We start from the raw sequence: 27,943 nt of genomic DNA on the forward strand, positions 1-27,943 counted from the left end.
TGACAGCACACACTTGCTGAGAGGTGTGTGCTAGAGTCCGACCGATATATCGGTCACCGATATATCGGTACCCGATATGGCCTTATTTGGTTATATCGGATCATATCGTATCGGTGAAATTTCTCACCGATATGACCGATATGAAAAAAAAAAAAAAGTTTGCTCAAAAAGCACTTTGCTGGTGTTATTATATATTTTGTCCAGCAGAGCGCGCTGGGCTTGTAGATCTGCTACTTTCAGTAGGCCTACCATACTTTACTACTCTACACAACACAGCAAACCAAACAAAAACATCGTCGACGGTCGACCAAAGCAGCTTCAACCAGCGGATACTTTTCCCAGATGCGACGGTAAATTAGTTCAATCTGATGACTGGTTCAGCCCAAAATATGCCAGTATAAATAATTGTGGATTGTCCTATAATAATAATGATAGGCTGAGGTGAGGCTATACTCACTTCTATTTTAGCGTCGTCATTTTGGCTTAGTTTGTTATGCCTCAAACAAAAACAACACCACCACAGCTGTAGTGTTAATTAATTAATTGTCTCCATCGCGGGTTTGCGTATTAAGTAAAAGTATCAATACTGTAATACAGAAATACTCTTTTACAAGTAAAAGTCCGGAATTAAAAAAAATCTGTAAAGTAAAAGAACAAAAGTTTTGGTATCAAAATGTAGGCCTACTTAAAGCAGAGTCCTGCAGGGGTCCAATGTTGAGAACCCGCGCTGCCCGTCAATAATCAGATCTGCAGAGTAGACCCACCCTTCACCCTGTCCGTGATCCTTTCAAAATACGAACCAGAACCGCCGCGTCCGCCCGTCAAATAATGGACGTGTTGTCCGCCCGTTTACCCATGATTACATGCAGAGTAAAATGTAAATAGCCTACAGACAGTCACTCAGCTCAGTTTAAAAGTGTGTTGAAAAGGATAGATAGCATAGGAGCCTTCAACAATAGAGCTACATTCAGTGTACAAGTGAAGACGGAGGAGCGAGCTTTAGCCACACGTGCGAACGCGCACATACGCAGTAAGCATGTGTCATTGTTTACGTCTCAGATGGTTTTAATTTGAAGGTTTAACAGGATGTTCAATGTGTTTTGTGAGTTAAGATAACTGACCAGCGTGCTCCATGCCGTTGTGCTGTGTTAAGTTACACAAGTGACGTTGTTTTCGCGGAGACAGGGCTCTCTGATTTTCACAATAAAACGTTACCTACCCGCGTTTAGTTACTTCAGAACCGCCCGTCGGTATATTTTACACCCGTTTTCACCCGTCAAACGATTGCAGGACTCTGACTTAAAGTACAAAGCAGAAAGTAGGCTACTACTCATTATGCAGAATGTCCTGTTCAACAAGATTTCAAATGGATAAAAATCTTTGGAAAATAGCAGATCTACAAGCTTGTAAATCTGCTATTTTCAAATGGCAGAAATCAATGTATATAGGGCTGAAGTGGTTAATGTGTGTTTTGTTTATCATATTCTAGATCTTAATCTACAAAGTAACTAGTAACTAAAGTTTTCAAATAATTGTAGTGGAGTAAAAGTATAATATTTGCCTAGTCTGAGATGTAGTGGAGTAGAAGTAAAAGGGTTGAAAATTGGAAATACTTTCCAATACTTTACTATTACTAAATATAAATAATAGTAAAAAAAATACCTAAAAAAATGTACTTAAACATTTCCTAAGTACTGTACTTGAGTAAATGTAAAAAAAACAAAAACAGAAAAGGCCTATTTTCATTCCAGCTAATAAAATTCACAATATCGGTTGTTGCATATCGGTTATCGGTGACCGATATAATCCAAACCTCTCTAAAATCGGTTATCGGTATCGGTCACAAAAATCCCTATCGGTCGGACTCTAGTGTGTGCCAGTCACAGGTGTGTGACTGGCACCTAAGCATGGGTTCTGTAACTTTGTTGAGTTTGTGTATGCTCAAAGCAGCAACACTGTCTGCCCCCATGGAAAGATGGCACGTTTGTCCCTTCAGGATAAGGCCCGTGCAATAGGGCAAGTGAAGCTGGTGTTCTGTTACACAGATTACGCATTATTTGGTGTCAGCCTTGGTACCATTTACAAACTTAGGACTAAGTTCTGTGAGGCTGGTGAGGTCAAAGGAAGACAACAACTAGACCCTCCAGAAAAACGCGGGCAAAATTCCTTGATTATGCGGGCTAAAACTCTTGATTATGCGGGCTAAAATCCTTGATTTTGCGACGAAATATGCGTTTTTTTTTGCAATTTTATGCGGTGAAATTGCGGGAAGTTTCGAAATATGCGGAAAGTTGTGAAATATGCGGCAATATGCGGCAGTATGCGAAATATGCGAAAAGTTGCGAAAAATGCGAAATATGTTAAAAGTTGCAAAATATGCGGAAATGTGCGATGCGAATCGCATATTATGCGATGCGATATGCGCATTATGCGATGCGATGCGATGCGCATATTATGCGATGCGGCCTTTTTGAAAAAACGTTACCCCTGCATAATTATGCGCCATTTTGCTGATTATGCGGTAAATTCTGCGATCACATAAACGCATTTTTCTGGAGGGTCTAAACAACCCAAGAAGACCGGTACCTCACCCTTGCTTCATATTGCCTCAGATATTGCCACATATATTGGCTCTATATTGGCTCTATAAGACCATAGGGCTTATAGAGAACCACACCTATAATTATACAATCATAATAGTATAAAAGCATGCGTATAAAACATGTTTACAAATACTATAAAAGAGTATACATATTTGTCATGCTAGTACCCAGACTGCGAATTAACTGTGTCAATGAAGATTACTAGTTTCTGTTGCCCAATTTCTCCTTTTTTGTGATCACAGTAGAATACTGGGCGGGCTTTATATACAAGTATTCTTGTACCTGAGACAAGGCTTGTTACAATACACTACCTTTCACAAGTTTTTACACAGTATGTTGACTGAAAAGCTTCTTTGATTGTCAAGTTTCATAACTTGACAGAAATATAGGCCTATCTGCTCAGTATTTTAAAACCATTTATGTTTTCACTGTCCAAAGTTCATAAAAACAGGGATAATTATTGGGGGTTCTGGAATAACATATACAGTATATCACCACCACAATGAGTTAATGTATTCTGCTAGGTCAGAAAGGTCCAATTGGTCACTACCACTTCCCTGAGAACATTTATCTTTAGTAGGCTACACATCCCGTATGTCCACACCAGATTTAATGAAATACAGTCAAAAAGTATACATGAAGATGCCCAAATCACACATTCACACCCATGCCATTTAAATTGCAGTAGACCAATATATCAGCATTTCCAATGGAATCCTCTGCGGATGTTAAACAACTAATTAGCTGTTAGTATTGTGTTTTGCTTCGGTTAAAGTTTTCCGCTTGAATAGCATTATTGAACGCAAGAAGTGGAGACCGAGAGAGAGAGAAAGAGAGACTACAGCACAACAATATAGATTGCCTCCAGCACCATAAATATACATTATTTCTATAATCTATATATGCCCTAGAACAGAATTTACTAAAACTACCTCAGCATCAGCACCAAAGAAAACTTGAACAAAGCTGTGGATGTCTTGAGTAAGGCATGCCATTAAAATGAAGCCCAAGTTGGACAGCTTGGCTCAAAATATTGGACGCCATATTGAACACAATTCCCTTAATGGTGGGCCACTTTACAAAGTGGGACAAATGTCAAATTGAGACTGCATGCAGTTCTGCAAATGCATTCCCTGCATCCCAAAATAGAAAAAAACAATTGTGTGATACTATTAGCTAATTATCAAAATATGAAAGAGACTCAAGCGATACCGCCTCGGCCAGCTAGTTCTGGGACACTGTTGACAAACCAAAGTACTGCCAGAAACCCTACTACACTAAACCAAATCAGAAAGCTAAAATAAAACTATCTGACATCATCAACCAAAAACCTGAGCAAATTGGAATGCTATTTGGCCCTAAACAGAGAATACACAGTGGCAGAATGAGAATACCTGAGTCTAAGTACAGACTCTGTGAGCACAGTCTCCCCATGAGAGAGCCCACCACTGGTAGACCTGGCTCCCATGAGAAGACAGACTGTGCACCCACTGGTGGAAACCAAGCTGAAATGTTTTAACTACCTGCCAACTGTACCAAGACATTTCCCACAGATTACAAAACACACGAAAAGATTTTGAAATCATCTGGCAGAAAACATCTACAGTAGATCTGCTTGGTGAAGTAGGATATAGCACAGCAGTATGATTTGTGAGCTGTTGTGAAAGAAATAATTAGTTTTTGCAGCGATCGGCAGGCCCGGTCACGCGCGTGCGCGTGTGTGTGTGTGTGTGTTTGTTTTTGAATGAACGAGCACTTTATTAGAAGTTTGCAGAAAAAGCACATGAAACTACAGTTCAATACAAGGTCAGCTAACAGGAATTAAAAACCCCAAGAAAGCCATTGGCTTGTTTCCATTCGGGTCCTTTGTACTCAATTCATAGTTTGTGTGTGTGTGTGTGTGTGTGTGTGTGTGTGTGTGTGTGTGTGTGTGTGTGTGTGTGTGTGTGTGTGTGTGTGTGTGTGTGTGTGTGTGTGCGTGCGTGCGTGCGTGCGTGCGTGCGTGCGAGTGACTGCCTGCGTCTGTGTCTCAGTCAAATTAAACTAAATTTAGGAGAGCATGCCACATAAGTTCCTATTAGTAAAGCGGATTTGGAGAGCCCATTCACTACACCTATATTCAGCAATTCACCAATATAAGTGCAGCCCTGGCCCCTGACTATACTTGATTTGATAGGTAATCCTATGACAGCGCCAAATGTTTTGTCTAACAGTCCAGCCGTGCTGAAAGAAGTCAGCCCCTGACAATACTGCCCAACTTTTTTTATTTTACTATTTATTTATTTTATATTTTTACAAATGTACATTTGTTTTACAAATGAGGGCCCAAATACATACAATACTTTTTTTTCTTAATTACAGTACATTTAAGGCCCAATATTTCTACAAATGCTACAACGTGTGAGTGAATAAATCACAATTTGTCTGTATTTCTAAGCTCATTTGATCTAACCTAGCCTTGGATCAAGACTATCATATGTATTTTATTGATTCTGACATTTGCATATCAATGCGAAAGTAAAAGTCAGACTTGATCAAATCCATCTATGATAGTCTTGATCCAAGGCTAGCCTACTAATAGCGTATTTGGTTGCAATGTTACAGCTCTGTTTACACGTTTCTTTATTCTATATAGCTTTAATTGTAGGCTTTAGTCATAGCCTACGTTTTTTCACAACTGCTTTGACAAACTAAATGTAGGATTTGTTTCCCATGCCAAAAAGGCCATCACAGGATAGCAATATAAGGTCAGTGGTTCTCAACCAGAGATTCCAGGTGGTCCCCAGCTAAATGATGGAGAGTTGGTAAACAAATGGACCCTTATAGATCTTTAACTCTTGAGAGCATAAAATGATTTCAATTTACGCTCTCAAGAGTTAAGTTATTGTTAAACATCCGCATGACTTAATTTACAAGAAGTTTAGTCTACACAATTAGAGAATGTAGAAGAATTGTTATTTTGATCAACGTTTGCCTGCTGTTATATAACAGATATCTCTCCTATGGAACCAACGTCAATACAGCATGGAATTGAGGATACAATCTTATCCAACGATAACAAAATATTTTAAGACTTGGGGTCTGAGAGGTTAAATCTCATCAAACGGTGGATGGCTCAAATGCCCAATAAATAATGGACCTTGATATGAAAACGGTTGAAACCCCACTGGTATAAGGCTTTTACCATATCAGTTCTTACCCGAGTTCCTCAGCTTTCGGTTCCTGAACACAGAGCCGATGACCAGCAGGTTACCGAGCACGTCCACCACCGTGGTGAAGATCAGCACGCTGGCCAGGACAGCGATGACCCAGGCAGGCCGGCGGTTCCCCTCCTCTAGCAGCTGCTCCAGCCCGTGAGGCTCAGTCCGGTTCTTTATGAGTGAAGATGGGTCAGGCATTACTGGCCAAACCAAACAGTTAGGCTAGACGTTCGGTCCCAGGAGAAAGACCGCCGGTAACAGTGTTGTCTAACTCAAACATGGGACACCCCAGCAGTGCTTCCCTGGCGCACATCAATGCGCCAAAGTGTTATTGATGGTTGATATTTGACTTGAACATTAAGGTTCCTTAATTAAACTCGTAGCCTGCTTTAATCTAACTCCCCACATCATCCATATCATCCAACTAGTAATGCCATAGGCGGACCAAAAGCGCGCGAGCGCATGGCCAGTGCCTCTAGGCTACTTCGTGAGGAAAGGTTAAATATTTACGTTGATGAGATATCTTTTAAGAGAATAAATGATTATTTAAATATTTAGTCCATCGCCTATACTGTTAATATCCCGTATTCATTCTCTATAGCTCCAACTTGCGCGTTGGTAACAGTTGCCGATGTCAGCGGCGACGGTCTTGATGCGCACGTTTCCGATGCGATGGATGGGCATGCTACTGCTGTTCGTCCACTCCAAGCGGCTGACACTTTTGTTAGCTTTTTGAACCAAAACTCTCGCCCCAGAACACAGTCGCCCCGGGGCAAATCCGGCGGTATTCACCTGATATTGCTAAACGTAACTCCGTAAACTATGCCTAAACCTAACCTTATTCCTGAACATAGCCTCAGTAAAACGGTGCCAAAACCTAACCTAATTCCTAAACTTAACCTCGGTAAAACTATGCCTAACCCTAAACTTATTTCTAACCTCATTCCCCAGTAAAAACGAATACAAGAACCACTGGTCCGTGAAAAAAATGGGGGCGAGCGTGTCTTGAGGTGAGTCTTCCGGTTACCTGTTGTTGGACACTTAAAATGTTACAATCGGTTAACCTGCCATGCAGACTATCATATCATATCATATCCTCCCTTTAAGCTGATCCCTGTTTTACATTTCGCCAAACCTGGAATTAAAACACAGCGATGCAGGGAAACGGCCGGGTGCTCTGTGCGTCGCGCTTTGGGCACACACTGAACATCAAGCAGTGTTGCCATGTCGGGATATTATAAGCGACTTTGGGCTTCTTTTTCTGTAAAGTTGCTTGTAAAAATTGGTTGTTGTTGCGGGTTGCGGTTTATTGGGCTTGTTCCTAAAGTGTACTTGCATATTTAGGCTTGTTTCCACTAAAGAAAATATTATTATTTAAACCAGTGGTTCTCAAATATTTTCATAAAAATGTTTTGTGAAATTAGAATGTTTCAAAAAATATTCCAAATATTCCATATTTTATTGCAAGAGTTGAGTGTGAAAATAGCAGATCTAAATGCGAGTTGTGAGCTTGTAGATTGTCTATTTTCAAATAGCCAATGCGTTATCATGCCGATTCATGCGTAATAGGTTTAAAGTGCTCATGTAGCCTAGTTGCTTCTTTTGGGCTTGTTTTCTTAGACCTGGTTGCTTATTTCTCTCACATAATATGGCAACACTGAACATCAAGTTCTCGGAGATTCCACCTGCGGGTCAGTCAGTCTCATAGTGTGAAGTAACGTACTAAGTACATTTACTCATACTGTACTTAAGTACAATTTTGCGATGCGACGCATTGTGAGCTTGTAGATCTGCTATTTTCAAACGATTTTTATACATTTGAAAACTTCAACTTTTACTCAAGTAACTTTTATTCAAGTATTTTTTTTATTCCGGACTTTTACCTGTAACGGAGTATTTCTACATTGCAGTATTGATATTTTTGAGTAATACACATTACAGTTACTATTTTCCAAAAGTAACTCATTACTATTTGACAAGCCTTGTTGGTACTGTGGGAATTGGTAGTCCTTGTGACTCCCATGAAATCAAAACACACTTTTGATGTCTTTGTCTGATAAGGGCAATGTTTTGTGTCCTGCATGATGCACTAAATAGCAGTCATACATGTAATGTAAACGTTTCCCGACAGGAAACGTTTACATTAACTACATTTAATCTTACTTTCTGTCAGAATGTGTTTTTGTTTACAAGGAAATGAAGCACTTTATGAAAAGTACACACATTCTGTAGGCTTAGTTAGCATGCTCTGTGGATGCCTACTATGGGCCTATTATTTGTTGTTTAACTGGTTGCTGTATGCACACACACCTTTGATGTATAAATTATATTTTCAGTTTGAAGCTACATGTTTTGTGTTGTGAGTCCTCCTGACTGATGCTTTCAATGGCCAGTCATATAGAAATGTTAGTTTTTCCAGAGGAAAATGTTTATATTATTGTGTCATTTATTTCAGTCTGTGACAAACTTGTTATGCTAATGTGCATATTTTTGGATTGCATTGAAATGCACTGGCACATGTTGACCTCATACAGTATGGCCTTATTGGCCTAGGACTTTGTTTGGAGCTTAACTGCTTTAATAAACAACAGAAGTTGTTCGAAGTGTGTCTCATTATTAGTTTAAGCCCAGGTGTGGTTTTCATTTAGTCAATTAAACTTATGAATTCATACACAGTAAAAGTCTTTAGGAGTTAATTTAATTCAAATGAGTGTACAAATGGAACCAAATGGACCAGTCATGTGTACAGTACACTTTTTGGAGTTAAATCAACAATGAGGATTTTACAATGTAAAGCTGCAGAAAAGGGGAAAAAATACTGCTTGAAAAGGGGACATTCTGCACGATGAGTACTTTTACTTTTGGTACATTAAGTATATTTTGATCATCAAAATATACTTAGAATATACTTGTACTTGTACTCAAGTACATTTTTAATATGGTGACTTCTACCTGTAACAGAGTACATCTACATTGCACTACTGATACTTTTACTTAAGTAAAACATGTGAGTACTTTTTCCACCACTGTTCACACCAAATGTGTCTGATCGCATTGTCATAGCCTTCTACTGTATATAAGCAGGCAGCTAATATAGCTACCTCACAGACCAGTCAGTACAAAACAAGTAGACATAATTAGTCGCTGACACACCAATAGCCATTATTTCACACTTATGCAAAATGATTGTGCAGTGGAAAGGTCTCAACCAGCACAGTGTAGTATAGAATGTATGTATAGAATTTATGACTCCATCAGGTTGTTGATTGCTTGATTGTTCTGTCAGAATAAGTGGAGCACTTAAGAGGCCCTGGTTGGTTGTGGTTAGGCTAATTGATTTCACCTGGTATCGCAGGTCCACCACTAGACAGCAAAAATGGCCACCTGAATAAAAGGGATAGTTCACCCAATTTTATTTCTATAGATTATTCACCCCATGGAGTGTTGAATTCATGATTTATTTATTTTTTGTCGCATTCCTAAGCCAATAATTTGATGACCTGTGGACCAGTAGGCAGCGTTTCCGGTAGGAGACACAAAGGAGACTCTTTGTGTCTCCTCCCGGAACCGCTGCCCGTCATCAAATTATTGGCTTAGGAATGCGACAAAAGAAAAAGACATCCATGAATTCAAGGCTCCATGGGGTGACTAATCGATAGGAAAAAAAGCCATTTTGGGGGTGAACTATCCCTTCAAATGTATATCCCAGTATGACCAACTTGATGATGAGGGTTGAAGACTGACTGGCTTACTGTAGCCTACAGTGCGTACAATTTTGTTATATAAATGTAAGTGTTATTATTAGATGCAGTAGATTCATTGAACTAAGGGTGTCATTTATTGTTTGATAAAGTGGATTATTACTTAGGTTCAAAGACATAGTTCACTCACAGCAGTGCAGCCAAACTCTGGATACAGTAGAATTTCATTATGTCCTCAATACTGTCAATCAGTGGTGACTAATTTCTTCTCCCTGGCCTTCAGTGACAGCTGATGGAGCCTTGTTTTCCCTTACTGGAGCTAATGTTTGTTTGTGTTTATTTCATTGTATGCTAATGTCTGTTTATATTGCATGGTTTTTCTTTTTGTCTTTAACCTGTACAGCACTTGACCTGCTCATGTGTGCTATATAAATAAAGTTTGAGTTTGAGTTGAGATCAGCATCATTGAGTTACTCAGCTGTTTTACCACTGGTTTATGATAAGGCTGTATAAAGCATACATATTAGATGGAACCATTAACAGCACCTTTTTTCCAATTCTTTTAAAATGAGGTTTTAAGCATTTGACTGGGGCAGGTCAGAAAACAGCGACAGGACAGGGAGGGCTGAGAGGACACATTAACATGTCCTCAGGCAGGAAACAAACACAGGATGTTACAGAGATGTGGTCAATCTTCATTAAACTGGTTGATAATTTTTTTCTGAATTTGAGCAGTAAAGCAGAAGAATGTGTGGTATGCGTGCTGTGGATGAAGCTATGGGTACCAGCAGATGGATGAGGGCAACTTCTGACTGCAAGGTCATCCAGCTGCACGCATCATGTTAGTGGCACAGACAGGCGTGACCAAATAGACATTGACAAATACAGTACAGCTACATACTCCGTACACCCACAGCATACTGTATGCTGAATCATGCACACACGCACGCACACGCTCGCACAATTTTGTTTCATCCTTACTGCAATACTGCAATGGCAACTGAATTTCCCTTGGTAATGGGATCACCAAAGGTCTGTCTGTCTGTTTGTCTGTCTGTCTGTCTACACACAAAGTTGTAACTCCATAACCATAACTCACACAAATCGGTATACATTATGTCTGTGGTCACGTGATCAAGATGTATCTGTCAGCTTTTTCAGATTCCATTCAGATTGGTTACAGTTGCCTTTTGCATTTTGCACACTAAATAAGCCAGCTAGTGACCGTGGATTGCCTACAGTAGGTTAATCTGTGTAGCATGGAGCTGAATAGACACGCACGTACACTCCCGATGAGCAGGTTGGTACCTTACACGGTAGCATCCATCATGCGTGTGTGTATGTGTGTGTGTGTGTGTGTGTGTGAGAGAGAGAGAGCGAGAGTGGGAGAATGTCTTTTGGATAAAGGCGGCACAGCTGGCGCTAGAAATGCAGACCATTCATAAATACAGACAACCTGGTGATGAGGCGCACCTGGCTTGCATTAACCAATTGACCAGTATAAATGCTCGCTCAGTGTAGTAGAATGGGAAGTAAGATACAGTCTGCATCATTAGGAACAGCAGTCTTGGTGTCAGTAGCCAAACTGTGTAAGAACTAGCCTGGGATTAATACCTTTTTCGGGTGTGTGATCCGGTCGGGAGCGGAAGCAACCCTATGCCTCACCCCAAATAACCCCGGCCGCGATCAAGGGCATTGTAATTCTAGGGCCTACCTAATAAAATCCTTGATGCTGCGTAGTTTAGCTTAATTTTAAAATACAAAATAAATATAAATGTAAGTGTACTTTCCGGAGACTATTTAGACAAGTCTACCTTTGTAATTGATTCAGCATTTAAATTGGGGAACCAAAACAAAGCGGCTCCGCAAAACCGGAAGCAGCAAAAAGCCGGACGCTATTTCTTTTCTCTTTTTTTTTGACCGGATCACACGGGCCATTTAATAACGAATACCAGGCTTTCCTCCTAGGTGGAAAGACTGGTGATGCGAGGTTATGTAAGAACTAGCCCTTCTCTTCCTCCTTCTCATTGTGTCCAGTGGTGGAAAGTAGACAGTATATTGGAAAAGGTATAAAGTGGAAAAGGTGGAAAGTATATTTACTCAAGTACTGTACTTAACTTTTAGGTCCTTCTACTTTACTTGAGTATTTTCACTGTTCAATACTTTATACTTCTACTCCACTACATCTCAAAGTTACAATTATTTGACAGCTTTAGTAGTTACTTTGCACATTTAGATTTCATTAACCTCTTAAGCCCTATTTCATATTTCTGCTATTCAAAAATAGCCAATCTACAAGCTCACAGCGCGTTGCATTGCTTGGTACCATTGTGAGCTTGTAACTGCACGCACGCACGCACACGCACACACACACACACACACACACACACACACACACACACACACACACACACACACACACACACACACACACACACACACACACACAAAACAGGTATGTTTACAATCAGCGACAGACACTCTCTCCTGATTACATCTCGAGGCACAGAAAATCAAGCCCTGTTATTGCCTGGCTCTTCTTAGCAACAAATAGGGGATTGTGTAATGTTTGAAGCCGATAGCATTATGCATGGAACATTATGGTGTTTTATGCATAAATAATGCATTTGATTAAATAGCCTTTGGCATCAACTACAGTAGGTCAATTATATACCATGGCATAGCCATTTGAGTAAAAGTGTGTGTGTATGTGCGCGTGTGCGTGTGCGTGTGCGCGTGTGCGTGTGCGTGTGCGTGTGCGTGTGCGTGTGCGTGTGCGTGCGTGCGTGCGTGCGTGCGTGCGTGCGTGTGTGTGTGTGTGTGTGTACTGCTGTTTTCTCAGAATTCACAGCGAAATCCTGAGTGTTAATGTAACTCTGAAGTGTACAGACGGAACCAAATGGTCCATTTGGTTCCATTTGTACACTCTCAGAGTTACATTAACACTCAGGATTTAACAGTGTGTAATCCTGGGCATGTAGAGTAATCATGCCACAACACTTCCTCTCAATCAGCAGGAATTGCAGAATTGTAATCTGTCCTCTCATACCCCCCCCCCCCCCCAATCCCATCCCATTCATCCCTACAATCCAATCTTTCTCCTAACTTCCATGAGCTATCCATCGCTTTCCTTCTCGTTTTATGTAACCCCCCCCCCCCCTTGTTGTGTCTGGGCAGACTCTTGGAGGAACTATAGTATGGAGATCTGAGCAGAACAAAAGGGAAAGAGAAAGAGAGAGAGAGGGGGGGGTGAGGGTGGTGGTAGAGACAGGGGTTTGTAAGTGGCTTATATATGCCTCCGTGGTGTCAACACCAGCTGGTTTTCTCGAAAACCGGAAGAGCCAAAGGGTCTGTCAGCCGCGGTTCTTCCTCCGACCGTACTTAGGGTATATGAACTCTCTGAGAGTGTAAACATTGACCATTCACAAGTCCATGTTCACACTCTCAGAGAGTTAAATTAACACATGGTTTAGTTGTGCAGGGATTGCTTTGATCTGTCTCTCTCTCCTGTCTCTATGCTCTTCCTCTGCCCCATTTCTGTCTGTCTGTTTCTGTCTCTGTCTCTGTCTGTCTGTCTGTCTGTCTGTCTGTCTGTCTGTCTGTCTGTCTGTCTGTCTGTCTGTCTGTCTGTCTGTCTCTGTCTCTGTCTCTGTCTCTCTCTCTCTCTCTCTCTCTCCCCCTCCCTCTCTATTATTCTCTCTCTATAATCTCTCTCTGTCCTTTTTCATGCTTCTATCTTTTTAATTTAAAAATTCGATTGGAGGATAAACCCCTTGAGATGCATCATCTCGTTTTAGAGGGGGTCCTCAGGCACCACACAAACAATGACAAGAAACAATCACAGAACAATCAACAGTAACATCGACAAAATATACACATGAGGGCTCTTGGTGGAGAGACAGACAGACAGACAGACAGAGATACACGGGAGGGAGACAGAAGGAGAGAGAAAGAGACAAAGAGAGGAGGGGTAATGGAGGGAGAGGGAGATGGAGAGATGGATGGAAAGAGAGGGAAAGTCCGGATGCGCATTTATTGGAACGTGTTGTGTAATCCCGGTCAGAGAAATCGTCTAAACCATGAATGAAACAGAATGTGGTAGAAAAAGCTCCTTCTTAGTGAGTGTTCACAGCCTCTATTCCATCTGTTCAGATCCTTAATTCTGTGTGAAGATTATCAAATTGTACCGCTCTTCTGCTTAAGGAAGCATGCTGAACATAGAGTGAATATCATTAATGTACTTGACCAGAAGTTCAACTTTACATGAATGATCTCTCTTTAAAGACGTGACTGGCCGTGATGAAAAAGAAAAGAGTGAAAGGTTTCAGACGAACAACGTCGGAGCAATATATAGCCGATAACATAAATTGGAACAAAACAAAGAAAGTGTTTCTCAACACCACACTATTGGGGAGACCTTAGAAAAATAACTTGGATATAATAGTTATGATCAATTTCAATCAGTAGAGATTGGAATGTACGTATTTGAAACAATTTAATAAATGATTCACAGGGTTTTCCAGGGGAACCCCAGCTAAATGGCTGATAGTTAAGAAGCAAATGGACCCTTATATTACGGATCTGTAACTCTGAGAGTGTAAAAATGGACCCATTTTTACCCCGGTATCCTCCCACTGTGTGTGTACCAGAACATGAACATGCTGAACGACGCATAGTAAAGTGACACGTTATCAGCGCAATAACCCCTGGAAAGCTGACAGCATTAAACAAGCATTGTTTAATAATAATATGTACCTAACAAAGAATGATTCCACTGAATAAATATTTTTGCTCTGCTTTTCTGTATAATAATTGCCTTATTACATTACCTTATGTGAACAATTAACCAACATAATTATGCATTAACGTAACTACCATCTGTCAAAATAGGCCACATACAAGGATGTCATTCCACAGCTTGGGAGACAGGAGGGAGAATAGTCTGGACACTTGCATTGTTCAGGTTGTTGTATGGAGGGAGAGGCAGGTCCTGTGTTAACTGATCTAAGTGTGCAGGAAGGGGTGGTAAGGGTGGATCATTAAGGGGGCACCATGGCCTTGATTACCTTGTAGTTGATGATCACCAATATTTTTAATTGGGTGTGAGCAGCACCCAGAAGCCACTGAAGGGAGTTCTTATTTTTATTTTTTTAGTAGACGCAATTGTGAACAATAGCCAAGTCAGATAATGTATCCATTGGCCAATCATACGGTTCACTGCAGCGCAACAGTCATTGTGAGGGGTGGTCAGGAGATGTCTATGAACTCTGCGTTTAAAGGCTTGAAGACCATTGTTTGTGATGGAATCAACTACATGCTCTGGTAGGCTGTTCCACACCCAGACAGCAGTGTGGAGACACGCAATGTGTCCAATGTGCGTGTTTTGGAGCCTGGGAGTGGGAAGATGGTGTGGCTGAGCATAGGCGGTTGGTTTTCCATCTGACATATCGTGGAGGGAGCATATCCTGGAGGTCCATGGGGCAGTGAGGGGTGTGCATATTTTGTACAGTTAGCGGCAGCAACCTGTCTTCTGTGCCTAAGGCTGGAGATGGAGAGTTTATTTCTCCAATTATTTTGAGGGCCTTCCTCTGAATATTGTCAAGTAGAAAGTGGGGGAAATTTAGGAAGGGTGCCAGACATGCAGTGGAATTCTGGATCAGTTGAAGGCATTTGAGAAAGTGTGCAGGCAGACCATTGCAATAGTCAGACTCTTTGGTTAACAGCCGTTAACAAACCTGCGCGCCTACTTATTTGGAAATCTACCCCAATATGAAGGGCCACCTTAAGGGTTCTGCAATGCATGTTTTTTCCTCTCTAAACGTAAAACATGGTTTTAACAATGAAAGCTGGGAGATTGTCCTCAGTCTCTTGTTGAGCAAAGCATTTAGAGACTGACTAGTGAGGAAGGGTCAGATTCTCAGTGTTGAAAGGTGCACCCTACAGGACTGAATGATTGCAGCAATGTGTGCCTTGAAGGACAGCTGACTGACAGTTACCAGGGTGTTGTTAATGGAAATGGAAAGATCTCAGCCTGAATTGCCATTTCATTTCAAAATGTTATAATGGGGCATGACTAGCAATTTGATAAAAAAGATCCTGTTGGAGGAAAGACTTTCCAGGGAAGAAGAGAAGCTTAGTTTTGTCTACGTACAGTATTTGCTAAACTTGAGGTGGTGGGCTATCTCAGATTGATAGCATATACAAGGCAAATACAAGCTTAATCTAGACCATGTGCCATCTGTTTGGCAGCTGGCTACCACATAAGGCTACTGTACATTAAGTCTGTTGGCTTCCGTTGAATTGTGTTCAATAACGTAACAAGATGATTAAGGCCATGTGCATGTGTTACATAACAAACATGGGGTATGAGAGGACATGTGAGTAGTGGGCACTTGAAGAATGCAGGAGAATAAGCTAGGCTGGGTTGCCTGTGTAGGTTTTGGGTTGCGATCGTCAGTGCGTGTGCGTGTGCGCGCGCGTGTGTGTGTGTGTGTGTGTGTGTGTGTGTGTGTGTGTGTGTGTGTGTGTGTGTGTGTGTGTGTGTGTGTGTGTGTGTGTGTGTGTGTGTGTGTGTGTGCGTGTGCGTGTGTGTGCGTGTGTGTGCGTGTGTGTGTGTGTGTGTGTATAAAATATGCTGTCCATGTGTGATGGCATCATTAAAATAAAGTTAAGTAGTGCTCGGGGCACCAATATCAGAGTCCTCTGATGCCTGACAACAAGTCCTGGGTTTTATCCCCGGGCGCAGGCCTTTGCTGCATGTCACCCCCCAACTCTCTCCCTGTTTGCTGTCGTTCTACACTGGACTATCAATAAAGTAAAAAATGTATAAATAAATAATAATGATAAAAAAGTGAAGTAGTTCTTGATATTGAGGAAGGTTCTGTGTGACTGAAACATCGATCTTTTAATAAAGTGCAGGAGCGATCGAGTGTGTGTGGGTCGGGACTTCTTTTTGAATTTAGAAAGTTAATTAGTTCTACATAGGATGGAACGGTACATTATGTTTTGAACAGTCATAGAGTCTAATAATGGCGTGGCCTCCCTGTCCAATCTTTAGATATCAACATACTTTACTACAGAACATGTGCAGTTTGTGAGTGAAGCAAGCCACACAAATCACATAGTGTTCAGTGATGAAGTATGGTGATGGTCTGGGGCTCATTTGAAAGGAATTCAAATGGATGAATTCAAATAATCAAATGGAAATGTATTCACCAATAACAACAAAATGTCTTAGACGATAGAACAATGTTTGTTATATTACCCAACTTTCACATTTTGTTTCACTTTCACCTTTACTTCACTAGGCATTTCAAGCTTTCCTGTTCAGAGGTGATTCTGTTTCGTCATGTCATGAACATAGAGGCATTAGCTGTGATTGCATTTGATGCAATTACCTCGTGTTTTCCTTGCTTACTGTAAATTGCTCTGGATTAAGCGTCTGCTAAATGCCTAAATTGTAAATTGTCTGCTAAATGCCTAAATTGATTGGTCTACTTTTGAGAGAACATCCATAAAACACATACAGACAAACCCTGTTCTACACGGCTTGGCCTATTGCCCCTCTGTAAAAGGGCAGCTTAAACATTCCTGGTAGGCCAGAACAGGCATGAGTCAGCGTTGGGCTTGGCTACGCAGAGATATCTCCCACTGGAGTTATCATTAGGGGCCCTTCACGGGCATTTGAGGAGAGAGGCTGGCTCTTTCACTTTTTTTTGCTCTGCAACTGCTGGGAGTTCACTTCAGATCTCAAAGACAAGAAGAGGTTCTGTGTGTGTGCGTGCGTGCGTGCGTGCGTGCGTGCGTGCGTGCGTGCGTGCGTGCATGCTTGTGTGTGTCTTGTTATCAGAGGTTAATGATGATGTTATTAAAGAGGCACTTGATGATTTTCAACCTGAATACTATCTATTGTGACGAGGATGTGAAAATCTGAAATGTTCCCAATATGCTGTATATCAAGAGCTCACCCTTGAAGGCTCTGGATTTGGACCCTCGAGGGCTTAGCTCTGGATGGGCACTGGATGCATTTTAGGTAGACTACTTACGTACAAATTAAGAACATGATTACATGATTCATATTAATTCATATCATTAATATAATTATTATTAATATTATTAATTTAATAATAATCCATATAAATTATATGAATATTTATATTAATTTATATTTTTATATTATAATGAATTATAATACTACTATTATTAATATTATTAACGAAGGCGGTTCATTTTAGACTTGCAGGACGAGGGTGATATACATAAAGTGAAGACTACACGAGGGTTAAGGGGTTGTAAATATTTATACATTAAATATCCTTTACATGCATTTTCATTAGGTTAGGTGTGAATAAGCTGCCTAGGGCAGTCAGGTCACAGCATACTGAAAAATGTGAACTTGGAAATTGGAAATGGGAATTTGTGTGTACCAAGAGCATGACCATAAAATGCCTGTCTATTTACAATGACTACTGCTCAGACTGTAAGAGGGCTCCCAGGAGTAATACGTCTCCTAAAAGAGAGACTCTCTGAGTGTCAGTAAAAAACTATGTCCACATTTGGTTATTTAAACTAAGGGTGCATGCACTTACACCCTTGGTCTTATGCAATTGACTATAAGAGGATTTAAGTCGGACCTTAACTAGAGGCGAAAAGAACAGCTCTGTGGAGGATGACTTGACTTAAAAAAGAAGGTCTTCTCTTCCTTGCCCCTACCCCCTTCTCTGATGTTTGAAGACAACAGGGCATTGCCGCATGTGTCACATGCATTATGACGCATGTGACACTGGCTCTGTTGTATTTGTTTTATTTGTATTTGCTCGGTACAGTATACTCATTGATGTAGTGCTGAAACGGAGTGCGAGACAGTAGTGTGATTTATGTTGCTTTGTTCTCACTGGAGGGCAAACAAATGTTTTCCCAACATATGACAAATTGTTAACAGTACTGAGGATCTCTCCTGCGGTGATGAGTGTCACTGATGTCTGTTTGCGTTTTACACACATTGATGCGTGCACTTGCACTGTAGGCATATGTACAAATAGAAGTTCCGCCGTCTCCATAAAGTTCCGTCTCGGCTCGTGTCAGTTTGAGGCCTTTTTCAATTTGAGGTTCCTGTTAGGAGAGAGAATAGAACTGGAACACACAAGACAACATTTCATTATGAGCTCTGTTTCCATCCATCTATGATTAAGGTAGAGGCTGGCAGTGACTGTACCAAACCCTTTCATTGCAAAACAACAAACAACAAAATGTAATGCTTATTTACTAAACGAGTGCTGTCAAGAAAATGCAATTTGCCAATTTGCTATATTTGTATTTTTACTGAACCTTTTGCAGGTAGTTTAGTTAACAAACAAATTCAGGACAGCCTGGCAAGAGACACTCCTCTTGAAAGGTGGAGGTGGGAAGAGGGGGAAACAAAGACAACATTAAACTAGAAAAAGTGCTCCTCGGAGCACAGGTCTCTGCCAGGTCAGGTAGGTTAGTGTGGGCAAGCAATGTTCGGAATTCGCCAATCAGGCTGGAATGTGAAAAATCGGACGGATCGGATCGGACGGACTTGACTAAAGAGATAATATGTACCAATTTGGGTGATGTTTGGACAACATTTGTAGGAGTAATATCTTTTTTTTTTTTTTTGGAAAAGTCTGCCTCCTGGTGGCGCTATAATAGGGAAATGTTGAAAGGGTGGCATTTGTTCCTCAACGTAGTGCGAATGTGTGTGCAAAGTTTAACCGCAATGGGACGCTGCATTCATGATTTGCAGCATTTTGTGCCTCCTACAAACTTTAGATGTCAATCTTAGCCAATCAGGATGGAATATGAAAAATCAAATAGATCCGTCTTGATCACATGACTAGTAAGATCCAAAAATGTGTTTTACAAAAGTCAGCCTCCTGGTGGCGCTCTAAAAGGCAGATGTGAAAAATGCAGGGCAAAGGTTTTTCCTTGGCCTCTAGGGAGTGTGCGTGCAAAGTTTTACACAGATCGGTGTAGTTATAGGTAAAAACGTGAATCAGACTTTATAGCGCCACCATGAGGCTGATTTGAAAGTTTTCAAGTGGCATTTCTTCCTGGGCCAAGTGCGAATATACGTGGGAAATTTCACAGAAATCGCATGCTGCATTGATGATTTGAGGCATTTTGTTCAAAACAAACCACTCCTGTAAACTTTTGAAGCCAATCTTAGCCAATCAGGATGGAATATGGAAAATTTGACGCAATCACATTTGATGATCATGTGACTATAGAGATACTGTGTACCAATTTGTGTGTTTTTTGGACAATATCTGTAGGAGTAATATCAAAAAATGTGTTTTGCAAAAGTCGGCCTCATGGTGGCTCTATGACAGGCTGATCTGAAAAATGTGGGGCAGAGTTTCTGCTGTGGCATCAAGGGATCGTGTGTGCGCAGTTTCACAGCGACCGGGCCAACGGTGGCGGAGACTAGCTGGTCGCAGACAGAAGGATGGACGGACACACACACGGACGGACAGGGGGCAAAACATACTCTCTTGCCATGCCTTTCGGCCTGGCGGAGACAATAAGCAAGGTAATCAATACATAGAATGAGACAGCAGTGCCTCAATAAATAGGATCGCAGGTAAACCAAGAACCTAGCATCAGTCTAAACAAAATAACAATCTGTACATTGAATACCAGGTAAACAATTAAACTAACAAATTAAACTTAACGCCAACCTTCACCTCAGCCAAAAGAACTGTGCTTATATGGCCCTAACAAAACAACAGTGAAGGTGTTGCTATCAAAACTGGCGGTTTGAGTCCACATAGTCAACATTTGACTCCAAATATTGATTTGTGGTTTGGACAAACATGGAGTTCTGACAGCTGTTTTATGAGACCAAAAAATCAATGTATAGGGCCCAGACCGCTGGCCTAGCGGTCGGGGCACGCACACACGCACGCACGCACGCACACACACACACACACACACACACACACACACACACACACAGCTCTACAGGAGAGCCACGATACTGTGACAATTTGGTGGAGTTTGCTGTGTTGCCTATATTAGTGTGTTAGATTAAGTTTGTTCCTGTCCAGGTTTGGAGGTTTTGTGAGTGGCATTATACTGGTTTTTGCTAAACCTGCTCTAGATAGATTGCATCATTGCACAACAGACCATCCGATTTCCAAACATTTTAGCATAACAATTTCTAAGAACTTAAAGAAACAGGTGATAAATTGTGAGTTAAGGGCATTTTGCTAACTCTATAGTAGGGAGCAAGGTCTCTGATTTAAAGAGCTGGAGGGGAAAATATAACAAGAAACCGTAAGACAGGTTCTTGTGAAAGAACTTGAATAGTAGTAGAACTTAGTAGTAGTAGTGTGCAAGCCTGGATTTACCATATTATGTTCAATCCTTAGGACCCTTGTGAAAGAGCCCTCTGCAATTAAAAACAAAACAAAACATTGCTGCTGCTACATCCACATTTCTCCCTACAGAAGCCAGAGATGTCTGTAAGGTCTATAATGTGAACAAATTATACAATTTCGCTCATCCTCTCATCCATCAATCGTGTGTTTAAGCATGCTGGAACACACATCTTCTATGCACAATTAAACTTATAGACTCACAGATCTCCAGAACGTCTCATTTGCTTCCACGATGAAAAATGATTCTTTTGTCTTAAAACCACGATTATTTTAGCACGATTTTATTTTATATTTTTATTTGGACTTGACAGAGGAAGCAATGGGATTCATCTTGTTCATTACTGAAGGATCATATTAAAGAGAGACTTCCTTTTTACATGCTGATTTCAGTTCTGGGTGTCTTATGATTTGTGTTTGTGTGAGCTTCAGTGCCCAAGGTCCCGGTGTGTGTGACAGATGAACAGTGGAGTAGCGCCAGAGAACTTTAAGCCCTAGATACATATCGAAATGCGGTATTGTGAAAAATAACAGTCATATTCAGCTGTGTCAATGTTTTGTACAACCCTTCCCTACCTTGACAAACTTGTTGCTCGTGGGCATGTTGACTGGTGTTGTGATGAGATCCGTCTCCTTTGGCAAAATTACGATACAGTGGTAATGTTTTGTGGACAAACGAGCACCACAAAACCAATGCTGGTGTAAATTAATGGGATTTGCTGGAAAAAATTATGACAAAAAACAATTAAAGAAAATAATAAATGACCATGCATAATATTAATTGTTATACAATTGTTATATCCCTTATCCCTTTCTCTGCAGCAAGACACAATCCCATCAGAAAACATCAGTTTACAGATTTATGGACTGTGACTGTGCTGTCACATTTTGTGTTGCCATTTAGATTTTGTTTTGTATAATGCAACCAGCCAGACTGACAGGACATTAGGTTACGATCTAACGTTTATTATCTGATTGGAGAAATATCTCTCCACCTGCTGATCGGAAGTCCCTGTATATATAGAATACGTAACTGAGGGGAGTTATAGTCTTCAGAGTATAAGCTAATTTTTGCAATAAACTAATGTAATGTTTAACTGCAATAAAACACAACCACCACTGCTACTTTAGAGCACTGGCAAAGGTTTAGTTTTGTGTGTGGGAGAAAGTCAGCACACCACAAATAAGTAAAATAAAGAATACAAATCACCTAATTTCTTTGTTTTTATTTACAGCCAAAGTTCTTATTTATAATTTGTGCACGAAAATAAAAAATCAGGTGATTTTTTTTTTTGTCTGTTTTTTTTGTTTCTCTTAATTTTGGGGGTTTACAGCGTCATGCAAGATCCATACGTCATACACTGATGTGGCAATCAGCTGTCCAATTGGGCGGGTATTTAAGTTCTCTTGAATCGGGCATTACATCTGCTCGTGTGTTTTAGCTTGTTGTCATGCGCCATTTGCTCCCAGCACCACCAGTAGGCTCTGCTATTGGTCTGTTCCCCATGGGGGGTTGTTATGTATATCTATCTCCCTGCTCTTAAAGGACAACTTTAGTTTTTTACAACCAAGGTTTATATTTTAGCTTGTAATTAAAGTAAATAAAAGATGAGTGTTCTTTTTTTTTCATTTACTGCTTTCTATAGTTTTAGCAATTTTTGCGATATTTTTTACAGTGGGCGGGGGCATTCTGTCCGGTGGCTAAATATGCCTTTTTTACACAATAAAAAAGGTCCTGTGGTCTTTGATGGCCAGATGTGAGTTATTGGGGGCTAGAAGAGCTACTGTAAATAATAATAAAGAAAACGCTGGGTTATTGTGTAAAAAAATACATATTTAGCCACCGGACAGAATGCCCCCGCCCACTGTAAAGAAGATCACGAAAATTGCTAAAACTATAGAAAGCAGTACATTTTAAAATTTTAACACTCATCTTTTATTTACTTCCTATAATACATTGCTAAACCCAAAACCCAAAACCCCAAAACAAACCCTGCCACTGTGTGGGAATAAACACAAAAACAACATATCAATGTCACTAACAACACACGCCACAACGCGCAGAATGCCTACGCGCAGTCTGTAGGCCACTTCACACTGCTCAGCACACATCTGCCCCCTCGCAGCATAATTAATTGCGGCCAACACAAACTCACAACATTACGGTCGGCCATGTTGTTCCTTAGCGTCATCGCCGAACACCGCCCAGCGAGACCCAAACCGCGAGGCGGACCAAATTTCGTGTACACCATTTGTGTTACCTTTTATTTCCTCCGAGGTGGAAACTGGAAAGACTGGTGATGCGAGGTTAGTTCCCTTTAGCTCTCAGCACGCTGTGTGTGTGTGTGTGTGTGTGTGTGTGTGTGTGTGGACTACTGCACACTTTTGTGGGTCTTTGCGAAATCCCGAAGTGGAGTTTATTGGTCATTGGAACGGTGATGCACGTCACCCCTTTGTCAAGTGGGTATTTTCAAACCCTGGAATGGATTTAGGGGAGCATCAGAGTGTTTGTGTTGGAGCGCCTCAGTGCGGCTGCAGAGTTCATGTGCAACCTCTTGCATGCGATGTTTCGCGGGGGTCCAAAAGGGTCCGCGATGTTTGGCGGGGGTCCCGACACTCCCAGGGGACCCGGGGGTCCCCCATATTGAATATCAGTGTTGCCACATTTGCGCCAGAAACAAGCACACCTTCATGAAAAAAAAAAAAACAGCCGAAGGGGTCCGCCATGTTCCAGGGGGGTCCCAACACTCCCAGGGGGTCCGCGGACCCCCACGTAAAAAAAAAACAAACATTTTTTTCAATTTTTTTTTACTTTTGGAAAGTTCTATCCCACCATTTTGGTACCCCAAAATAAGCGCGCCATCACAGCCCTAGAGCCCCGTGCGCGGCTAGTTAATTACAATCTAAAACATAAACCTTGGTTGTAAAAAAACAACGTTGTCCTTTAATGGTTAATGATGGCTGTATGATTGTGCTGAGCAGGGAGAAAAATATAGCAGAGCCTGAACGCCAAGATAAAATATTACATCCACACTTGTATTCTAATTCCATAATATTGCTTAAATATATTCGGTCTATAATATTGGTTCAATATATTCGTGACTTATCTGACAGAACTGCAATGCTGACTTTTCCAATGGATGGTGTCCAGCCGCTTTCAAAAACAAAAACAAAAAGTGACACACTTCATCAACATTTTATTACATTAAGTGATTTGTATTAAAATGAATGTGAAAATAAACTTGCATTGTAATCATAATGGCATTACTTGAAGTTTAAACATGGATATGGGCCTATCGGTCCATTACTAAAAGAAAAAACATGAGGTACAGCTAACTAAACGACTATGATCCTTCCTTATTTGAATGATAGTAGATAATAGATGGTGCACAGAATGGCCTAACTAAAACGGCATAATAATAATCCTCTAAAGCCACTACCCCATCAGCAAGTGACTTGATTTTACTGTATGGGTTTCTGCTTCCATTGGGGTGTGTGTAATTATTATAATTTTATAAGATTTTTTTGGGGGCTTTTATACCTTTATTGATAGATTTAGTGTGTAATTATTCTAATTTTATAAGATTTTTTTTGGGGGTCTTTTATGCCTTTATTGATAGGACAGTAGGCTGCCAGGAAATGAGGAGAGAGATGGATGTTCTTATGAATGTTCTTCTTTGATAGACTAGTCTTGCGTTGGACCATGTTTCCAGTGTTGTGGTACAAATGTCAATCAATATTCCCAATATCAATGTCATGTATTCTTGAGCTCACTCCCTAAAGGGGGACAAGGGATCTACTGGAGAAAGGGGGTGGGATGTTGGTCATCAAAATCCATCCCAGCTTGCTGTGGGTTCTGATCCAGTGGATGCCCTGTTTACACGCATGGCCCTCCGGGCCCTAAGGGACACCAGACTCAGTAGTCTCTCCAACTCGTCCCCAGAACCACCCAGACCTCCATGTTCCACCTCCCCTGCCTGCTGCTGTGCCTTCCAAGCTCGGAGCGGGGGCAACAGCTGGTCCGGGTGCAGGTTGAGGTCCGGGGGAGTGGACGGGTATCCCTCATGCGCTCGGCGCGTTGGAGGAAGAGTGTCATAAACTTGGTTTTGCTCTGCATCCTGACTGGTCTCCACACACTCCTCGTAGATGGGTGAGGAGCTTTCTTTGCAACCGTTTGTCTGCTGAGGGTCTTTGCCCTTGTCTTCATTTGTCCCCGCTCCTACCTCGTCTCTGCCTCGGCTGCCCGAGTGCCCCCGCTCTCCGCCGCGCCTCCTCCTTTCGTCGCAATGAGTGGGTCTTTTCTCCCACTCGCCGGAATGGTTCTTCTCCCAATGGCAGGTCCTTTTCCCAACCTCATACCTCCGATCTGTATCCCTGCTGCCATTGCCTGTCACCTGGTAGTCCAGCTGGAGTGAATGCCTGCTGCCCCGTCTGATGGCCTGGTGTCTGTCGCTGTGGTCATGGGAGGAGCCGACCTCCAGGGGCCGCAGGCGTGACGGGGAGAGCCAACTCGTTGTCTGGCTGCTGGAGTCCCAGCAGTACGCTAATGAGGAAAGCGTAAAGAGGTGTTATAAGGACGAAGTCAGTAGTTTTCTGTTAAATTTGAGGTGTGCTTAGAGCGAGACATGCTTGATTATCAATGGCATTTTAGAACTCTGATTTGATAGCCGAGTACGATCAATCTGGAACATGATTGCAAGGAGTATGTCCACCACAACAACCAGTGCAACAAATGTCCAACCAGTAAAATATAGTTCTCATTCAAGGATGAGGTGTTGTGGGAAGCCAAAGATTATATAACTTGTGACTTAAGACAAAAATACAAAGCTACACTGCATACAGTATTTGTAGCTTTGTATCTTTGTAGCTGTAGCTGAAGAAGTGAAACCATCTCAACATTTTTGTAGCTTAGTAACTTTTGCTGCAGCTACAAATGTCGGATGTATCTTTGATCTTCATTGAATTCATGTTGTTGGAAGTCAATACTGCGTAAAACTGAACACCATTCCATACAGTAGTAGCAGCTACTAATTATCTTAACGCACGCATTGAGGTTTCTTATTATAAAAAGGTTAATTGAGTGCAAATTTGAAGTCTCAGATACTGTACTGCCGAGTGTGTGTGGGGAGGCAGAATGCACTTCAACACACTACAGAATATATATCGTTGTATACATCGCAGGTGACAGGCGGGCAGGCAGGCACGCACGCGCACGCGCACGCACACGCACACGCACACGCACACACACACACACACACACACACACACACACACACACACACACACACACACACACACACACACACACACACACACCCCCCCCACACACACACACACACACACACACACACACACACACACACACACACACACACACACACACACACACACACACACACACACACACACACACACTGTTTGTATCTCACTTCAGCATTCCATCTCTTTGTTATATAAGGTGCTGTAGAAGCTTATATAACCACCTTAAACAGGGATAGCATACTTCGCATTCCATCACTAATGGTAACAAGTATTAGCTTCATTTAAAAATACATCATCTTGTTATAAATCAAGTAGCTCAGACCATGCATACCTTTTACTTCGCCTTAATCTCTCAAGAACAGATTCCGACCTGCGGTGGAATCTGTCGGAGCGGTTCGTCCTAACCAGTGCGCATTGAATACAAGTGGGCGTGCCTTCAGATCAGGAAGTGGGCCGCGCTTTACCCAATCAAATGTAGTGGGCGGGATTCACGTGTCCATCCACCATGATCCACCCTCCCCCCCTCGAAACTAGCCGAAACTAATTTAACAATAGCGTCCTCGGAGCGGACAAAACCACGGAAAGATATTCACATTTTAAATTACTCTTTCATCATAGAAACAAGTGGGCTTATAACCAAAACCATCCATGTTCTCTGGGAGAAGTGGTGTTAGTGTTCCGTGTAGAAATATTGTTAGTGGGAATGAAAACATGGTCGCACCAACCGGAAGTGATGCGCTATAGGCAGACATGAAACCGGTGTTTCCCTGCGCTCTAGTCTAACATTATACTCCTGCCAGACTCCACAGAATATCAGAAAAGCAGAGGTCGCTGTTTTTCATTTTCTGTGGGGTCTGGCTACGCGAGACTAACTTCGCCTAGATGCGATTCTCAAGTTATATTATTTCAAAACAGCTCACAGCTTTATTCACACAGAGGCCAATATCATGCCCTCTATTAAGTTACTAAAAGTCGATATTAAATGATTTATGTACAGAGAATTGTATTTATTTTTCTTGGGGTATATGGAATCCATACTTGAACGTCATTCTCAAAATAATATTGTCTGAATGACAGACATTATAGTGAGAAGATTATACTGTACAGAAACATACTGTATATTTTACTGGAATAAATGAATAATTAGCTCATGATTGACAGTATTAATTATACAGTGTTTGTGAAGACACAGAGGCTGTAATCCCTTTGTTCTTTGCTCTTTTTAACTTGATTAAATTCCTTTTTGCACAACATAGTTTGGACTTTGAATACAGCTCTTTTGTTTTTGATAGAGCACAGTTTCAGTCGTTTCCCATTAAAATACTCTGAGTATTTATTTTATACTCGGTGACTCGGAGTCACAACATTATTAGGGGCCGTGTTTTTTTATTCGTTTTTTAATTTTCTTTTTTTTTTTAATTCTATTTTATTTTTAATATTTTCCAAAACAATTATAAAAATGATAAAAGAAAAAAACACGGCCCTTCACGAAAAGGCCAATATCAGTCACCAGAAGTGTGTTTTAAATGGGTCTAACATGGTGAAAATGGAGTTTGAAGTTACAGTGGGTTTGTATCAAATATCTAAATACTGAATCAAGCAACTTTAAAACTGTCTGGACTGCACACCACAAAAGCCAGAGTAGATGTCAAAATTACCCCAAACATGTTTGAAAGTGAAATATCCCTTTGATAACAGATGATGCAATCCACTAAGTGAGAGACATTAACATCAAATTACCTTCGCTAAAATGCCCACCCTCTGGACTCTGGAGGAAT

General features: G+C 41.2%; 2 protein-coding genes across 2 annotated transcripts in view; both read right to left on the reverse strand.

Annotated features, from left to right (window-relative positions):
- mtnr1bb (melatonin receptor 1Bb) overlaps positions 1-6,086 on the reverse strand; it is a gene marked incomplete at its 3' end in the record, with an annotated part of 42,570 nt that extends 36,484 nt beyond the window's left edge. Inside the window, exon 1 of the mRNA XM_084074786.1 lies at positions 5,803-6,086. Within this exon, the coding sequence (XP_083930912.1) occupies positions 5,803-6,001 (199 nt within the window). The 5' untranslated portion in view covers positions 6,002-6,086. The remainder of the gene's footprint in view (positions 1-5,802) is intronic.
- Positions 6,087-24,730: 18,644 nt separating this feature from the next.
- The window catches only part of fat3b (FAT atypical cadherin 3b), a gene marked incomplete at both ends in the record, with an annotated part of 116,406 nt that continues 113,193 nt past the window's right edge, over positions 24,731-27,943 (reverse strand). Inside the window, one exon of the mRNA XM_084074202.1 lies at positions 24,731-25,446. Coding sequence (XP_083930328.1) covers positions 24,731-25,446 — 716 coding nt within the window. The remainder of the gene's footprint in view (positions 25,447-27,943) is intronic.

Source organism: Gymnoscopelus microlampas (assembly GCF_963454915.1).
Source record: "Gymnoscopelus microlampas genome assembly, chromosome: 12".
NCBI classification, from domain to species: Eukaryota; Metazoa; Chordata; class Actinopteri; order Myctophiformes; family Myctophidae; genus Gymnoscopelus; species Gymnoscopelus microlampas.